This window comes from Cryptomeria japonica, chromosome 4 (genome assembly GCF_030272615.1).
Source record: "Cryptomeria japonica chromosome 4, Sugi_1.0, whole genome shotgun sequence".
NCBI classification, from domain to species: Eukaryota; Viridiplantae; Streptophyta; class Pinopsida; order Cupressales; family Cupressaceae; genus Cryptomeria; species Cryptomeria japonica.
In genome coordinates this window covers 29,933,931-29,941,038 of record NC_081408.1, presented here as the reverse complement: position 1 = coordinate 29,941,038, position 7,108 = coordinate 29,933,931, and the positions used below count along the sequence as shown (strand labels likewise).

The window sequence follows — 7,108 nt, the reverse complement described above, 5'->3', positions numbered from 1 at the left end:
CTGGTGAATCCATTAAAAGACACAAAGAAATATCAGTAGAAAACATATTCTAACAATAGCCAAGTACAAATCATTATAACTCTTATGCTCATGTAATGAGATTGGTTATTATAAGATCTCTTTTTCCATTAGAAACATAATCTAAGTGGTTAGTATATATGAATTTGATTTTAAAATCAACTTTTATAAATGGCTTCTTAAATGGAGAAGTATTGCAGAAGAAGAACAAAGATATGTGATTATAGGAAAAAAATAAAAAGTTTATACATTAAAAAAGTCTATTTATGGTCTCAAGTAGGTATCAAGAGCTCGGTGCAGTGCGATTGATGATTATTTTTAGAAAAACTTTAGGAGGAGTGAAAGTGAACCTATAATTCATATCAAATCTAAGGGTATTCATGGTTTATAAAGTGTTTATTTATATGTTGTTGTTTTGATTTAATCTAGAAATAGTGAAATATTAATAGAGGAATTCAACAAGATTATTAAGAGTGAATTTGATATTACAATTTGGTTTTGATGAATTACTTTGATGGAATAGAATTCAAACAATTGAATAATGGGATTTTTATCTCACAAGAAAAGTATTCATAAATTTAAAATGAAATGTTGCAAACTAATGAACACACAATTGGATGTAAATATATTTTTTGTCAAAGATATTGATAATGAAAAACATAGATATAACATTATATAGAAGTTTAGTTGGTGATATTATGCATTTAACTACAACTAGACCTAACATCATGCATGTAGATAGTCTAATATTAAGATTTATGCAAAATCAAAATAACATTTACTTTTAGATAGTAAAAAGAATACTCATGTATGTTGATAGTACAAACAATTTTGGGTGTTTCATATACAATAACAAAAAAATCAAAATTGGTTGAATACAAAAAAAAAAAAAAATTTATGAATATATTTTTTTGTGAGATAAAAATTCATCAAAGATAATGATAATGAAAATGTAGATATAATACTATAGAGAAGTTTAGTTGGTACTCTTATGCATTTACCTAAAACTAGACCTAACATCATGTATGTAGTTAGCCTAATATTAAGATTTATGCAAAATCAAAATAAGATTTACTTCTACATAATAAATAGAATATTCGTGTATGTTTTTTATTATGTTAAAAAAGAGATAAAACAAGAAAGGCCTAGCTAGAAAGAACATAACAACAATTAGAAACAGCTGCCAGAAACAAAAAGCGAGCAAGAGAACCAAAAGTAACGAAAGGATAGCACAACGACACCAAAGGGACAACCAAGAGCATAGGACAACAGAACTAAGAGAAATTCTTAACAAGTTCCACAACCTCTTTCTCCAATTGAACTATTGACACAGCAAGACTCTTGAGATCATCCAGTTCCTTAGCTTGGTGTGGCATCTTCCTCGTATTTGCTCAGGTTCTTTTACAATGTTCAGTAGCCACACCTTCAGAGGTCAAATCCTTGTCCTTAGAAATATCCATTGTATTCTTTTCCCACTGATTTATTCCACTTTACTAATCAGCACTCTGAAATTATCTATTGAAGCTTTCAGAATTTTGTGACTTTGATCTCCAATCTTCTTCAGGGTTTCCTCATGACTGTAAACCCTCTTTTCCAGCTCATTGAACCTAGTGTCAACAGCCATGAATTTGGAACCATAAGCCTCAGTAATAGCCTCTGCATTGCTGATGGCTTTTGTTAATTCCGTCATATCATCAGACAAAAAACTGAGATTGCCCGTCCCGACAGCTTCTAGAATACTCATGTATGTTGATAATACAAACAATTTTTGATGTTTCAGTATAACATTATTTAAAATTGGTCTACCGATTATAGAAAAAGTACATCACATTATTCATTCAATTTTATTGTTCATAGAAACAATGAACAAAAACACAGCACTTAAATATGTTATTTCAAAGAAGAAAAATAAAAATTCACAAAATCGAATTATTGGGAACTCTGGATTTAACAGGATGACGACAATCATTTCGGCATATGTTATTCTATTACAACTTTCAGATTACATTGATCCAAACTCATGGATCCAGAACCGAAATACATAACTTAAACTAACTGCCAAACCACAATTGCCAAAGAAACGTAAACAAACACCTAATTTTGATTCGAAGCTAATGGTTAAAGACTTCGATTAGCGCATAGAGTGATGGCAATCTTATAATGGTGTAGCTTTTAAACCCCGATTTCTCAAATAAAGTTTTAAACTCTTCTTCTGTCCTCTCTCTTCCGCCACTGGTATAACCCATCATTAACACGTCATGCATAAGCCCTAATTGTCTGGTAGCTTCTTCATTTTCCTCAACAATTATCTCAACAATTAACAGCTTTCCGTTCTCTGGAATTGCTTCGTAGCTCTTTTTCAAGAGTTTCACACACTGCTCATCGTTCCAGTCATGTAAAATACACTGCAAACGCAACAATGATCTTTACAATAACTTCTACTCTAAACCATTTAAAAACATCGCTAATGAATTAGAATGTGTGATTTTTTTTTCCCCTTTCCAAACTGACCATCATCTTAGTAAATTTCTTCCCATTTGTCCTAACCCCATACCGTATGCATCATCTCCCTTCACCCTTTTCATCTTTTCTAGTCTGTTTAAGTCTCCAACCAACCCATTTTTAACCCCATACCGTGTGCATCATCTCCCTTCACCCTTTTCATCTTTTCTAGTCTGTTTAAGTCTCCAACCAACCCATTTTCAATTTCTTTATGCGTTCTAAATCTTAATCATAGATCATAAAGTGTATCTGAAATATTGATATAAAAATTCACATGGATTGTAAAAATCTACAAACATTAGACGAGTCTCCAACCAACCCATTTTCAATTTCTTTATGTGCTCTAAATCTTATTCATAGATCATAAAGTGTATCTGAAATATTGATATAAAAATTCACATGGATTGTAAAAATCTACAAACATTAGACTCATGAGTTCGTGGGGACTTACCTTCATGAAAAGTCCATCTGCACAAGGAATTTGATCGAACATATTACCACCCATATGCTCCACTCCTGCAATATTACAGACCGATCAGAAGCTTTCTAAGTTACAAAGTGTGTTAAAATAAAGCTAAAAATTATGGAGATAATGAAGGATAATTGTGGACCGTGTATAGGTGGAGCAGTCTTTATGACATGAGGGAGATCAAAATTAATGCCATGAATATGTGGGTATTCTTTGATGATTGTGGACAAAGAAGAGCCTATTCCTCCTCCAACATCCACCAGAGTCTTCACACTCTTAAATCCATCGTATATCTTAACCAGTGACGGCAAGATATCTTGAGTATGATTTGCCAAGCCCTCATTTAAAACCCTGTTGGCATCAGGATATTTGTGCCCATAATCCCAGAGATCCATTCCATGGGCTTTGTTGAACGCATAGCAGCCTTCTATGACAGATTCATGAAGATGCTGGTAAGCATCAAGCACTATCTTGTTATTCAAAACAAATAGTACTGGTGACAAGGAATGGTAGTTGTCTTTCTTTATCAGCAATCTTGATACGCTGGTCAGGCCGTATTTGAACTGGCTAGAGGCGCCATTAACCACCGTGGTCTCTTCCGTGAAGACACCAATGCAAGCCAAAAATCTCATAATTCTGGCCAGGTAATCTGTTTGGGCAGATTTTCTGCTGTGGGCAGAAATATAGGAAGCAATTTCCTCCACAGAAAGAAGATTTTCATTGCCATAGATGGCAATAATGTCAGGGATGTTGAGTACAACAGCAGCTTGAAGAGCCATGGGCTTGGTAGCTGCAAGCATTATTTCATAGAGCTGGAGATGTGCTTCCATTGAAGGGTTTGTAGAAGCCTTGTTTGTGTTTCGCCCTTAGGTGTTTAGTCAATTTATAGGAAAAATAAATCTGTTGTAATAGATACCATATAGAAGAGGATCCTCTTTTTACTTTTGTAGTAACCTAGGTTATTTACTCCCTTGTGGATAGCAATCATAATGCTATCTGGGCATTCAATCCCGTTCAAAGCCGATGTGACAAGTTAAGCATCTTTCTAGACGACGAAAGAACCCGGGTAGTTTTCCATTGTTGGAAGTGGCAAACACCTTTATGCAATTTCCACTTCTGATTGATGACAAGACATAAAGATAACGTGTTTACCCCTTTCGAGACATTTTTCTTGTTGTGCTGTCAAATTGAGAAAAGGAAAGGAAATATTTAAATTAATAATATCACATGGTTAAACAATAAAAGAATAGCCACACTTATCATATTGGGAATGTCGTATTAAAATTACTATAGGTGCTAATAGTGGGTAAACAAGACACTCTACTATAATCGTATTGAAAAGGATGCTTTAAAGACCAACTCAGCTTTTATGGTCTCAACTCCATTCCACCTTTTAAAACTTCACAAAACAGCAAGAGTGCTAAGGCAAATGAAGAAGAGAATATGATACCTATTAAAAGGTAAATAAACACGATATTATAAAGGAAAAAATAAATACTTTAGATAAAAAAAAAATTCTTATGTTTTGCATTTAAGTTACCTTTTTGTATGTTTTCTTTGTGATATATTGATCATTAAGCCTTACCTATTGGGAGTTCTTATGTCTTTTGAAGGATTTTTCCTAAATCTTTTCCTCTAAGATCTCATAAGTTGTTCCTAGTTTTATGTTGAGAGTTTAGAGTGTTAGTGAAATGTTCACTTTTCAAGAGTAGGTCATATGGAAGACCTCATACCATGTATCCATGTGCATGTCCTTTTAGTGAAAATAGAGGCAAGGGTGTTATTCTTGTAGCCTTAAAGTGTTGGATTTCTTGAAAACTTAGATCTTAGTGTTATGTGTTGGACCATTAGTCTTAGAGAGAAGGTCATACTGTTGGCAATATGAAGGAATTGATTATGTGTTACATTGATGTTTTGTCATTGATGTCAACACTAGTTGTTATGGTTAGTTACTGTCGGACAGGTTTTGGTTACCAGTAGAAAATCTAGTGTTACTGACATAAGGGACTATCAGTTGGATACCACCGACATGTTTGGATCAAGGGAATATGTTTGGTTTGATGTGTTACATGTTTCTGGAGTATGTTTTGGTCAATTGGTATTGACTTGATGATCGGATGCTATCATACACTCTAGTAAGCCTATACCGGTAAGGTTTTAAGGATTTACCAACAGAGATTTTATTGTGAATCTTTGACAGGATGCATAAGTCGCGTTGGTGCGGCTTCTAGATGGAATTCAAGATGCTGAAGGTGATTGTGTTCGTGCCTCAACTGATTGGAGACATCACTTTTGCATGGTGTACCTGGTTTAGGTTGGGTAGCTATCTAAGTTATGGACTGGTATCATATAACATGTTCCCTACACGTTACCAAGATGATTTATGGATTGGTTATTGTTATTTTGGTCTAAAGCAAACATGGCATATCATTGTAATGTGCTTATATGTGATGATCTTATTGTAATATCTTTTAGGTGGCCAACCTAATTGGTTTAGGTCTTAGGGTTTGTATAAATTGATGTAAGATCTCATTGTAGATCGCGGTGTGGTCAAGGTCGTGGAATGGAAAGGGAACGTAATGCACGAATAATGTAATATCATTCAGGTAGAAGATTTGGTCAATCGTTAAAGATCGAATTGGGTTTATGTAAGAGGTCAAAGGTCTCTGGTATTGAACTTAACCAAAACTGTAATCAGGCATGATAGATGCTATCTCTGGCAGTTCATTGTTTTGGATTGTTGTCCAATTATATTGAGGTGCTTATAACCTCTTTGTAGTCAGTGTGACTCCTTTGAAAGGAGTAGTACGCTCTAGGCAGTGTGCCTTCCTATATGTGCAGACCCCTCATTATATCACTTACTTTCTGCAGAATATTATCTGATTGTGGGTAGGCTTCCCACCATGTTTTTTCCCTTTATCGGGTTTTCCATGCACAAATCATGGTGTTATGTGGTATTCTTGCATTGTGTTAATTCTACGTTTCATTCACAAGTCTTATTCCATAACCATATCTTCTATTCTGGTATTCATGTTTAAGTGCTCTGGTTAAAGGTTATTAAGTGGTTTGATTAATATAATTTGTTAAAGGTTATTAAGTAACTAGGATGTTTTAATTTTAATTTTTATTATCTAAACATAAATTAAAATAAAACTAAAATTAAAGGTCATTTCTCCCTTGTAAAAATCAATAGATACCCATGTTTCCTCCTAAAAATTTTAAGTCCTTTAGATATTATATTTTCTAGTTATTAAATTGATCCTAGGACCTCTAGGTTATGGGACCACAAAATAGTTTGCATTACACAAATTCAAATGTTATGTTTATGCTTTCGAATATAAATAAATTTGTAATTGTACTATTTTCTATAAAGTAAATAAACATTGGCATAGATGTATAAAATTGATCACTAGAAGGACAAACTTTGTGAGAATTTGCCAAGATCCAAAGGCACTAGAAAGAACAAATAAGAGAGACAAAATGTATGATAGGAATAAACTATATTCTATCAAGATGAAAATATGACCAACTGGATCATTACAAGATGTTCAATGATTGCCCATATAAACAATGTAGATGAGCCTTCTTATATAGGCAAGGCTAGGGATATTGAGCACACAAACATGACATGTGGCTCAATAATAAACAAGGGTAGGTAGGAAGTAGGTGTGGGTAGGTAGGAGAAACAATGAAATATTCCACATGAGGTGGATTGTAACAACAAGATAAGATCAACACCATAAAAAGTGGAAAGTATCCTACACACACTATCCGAATGTGGCACAAACACTCAAGTGTCTCATACCCAAACTACTATGAGATGCATTTCCTGAGTAAACTTAAGTAAAGTGTAATAATATCCATAATGAATAATTATTTACACGAACACCCCCCCTTAAGTGCAACTTAACAGAATGCACTAAAGTCTACAATGCAACTAAGTAATGAAAGATGGTCCTGACTACATGGCCATGTTAGGTACCCATGTACAAATGCAAATGCAATCTTTCATAAATGGAGAAAGAGAGAAAAAACCAATGGGAAAAAATGCTCCCCCAAAAGGGAGATGAAGAAAGCACACAATGCTCTTAATGAGGAATGAGAAGAACAAAAAATTGT

The 7,108-nt window shown here is 33.9% G+C and overlaps 1 protein-coding gene across 1 annotated transcript; it reads right to left on the bottom strand.

Annotated features, from left to right (window-relative positions):
* Positions 1–1,922: 1,922 nt before the first annotated feature.
* On the bottom strand, positions 1,923–3,867 carry LOC131079265 (caffeic acid 3-O-methyltransferase). The gene is made up of 3 exons (XM_058017167.1): positions 3,132–3,867; positions 2,972–3,036; positions 1,923–2,423 (listed from the first exon to the last, which is right to left on the bottom strand). The coding sequence occupies exons 1-3, from the start codon at positions 3,817–3,819 to the stop codon at positions 2,130–2,132; spliced, it is 1,047 nt and encodes a 348-aa protein (XP_057873150.1). The 5' UTR covers positions 3,820–3,867; the 3' UTR covers positions 1,923–2,129.
* Between the last annotated feature and the right edge of the window lie 3,241 nt (positions 3,868–7,108).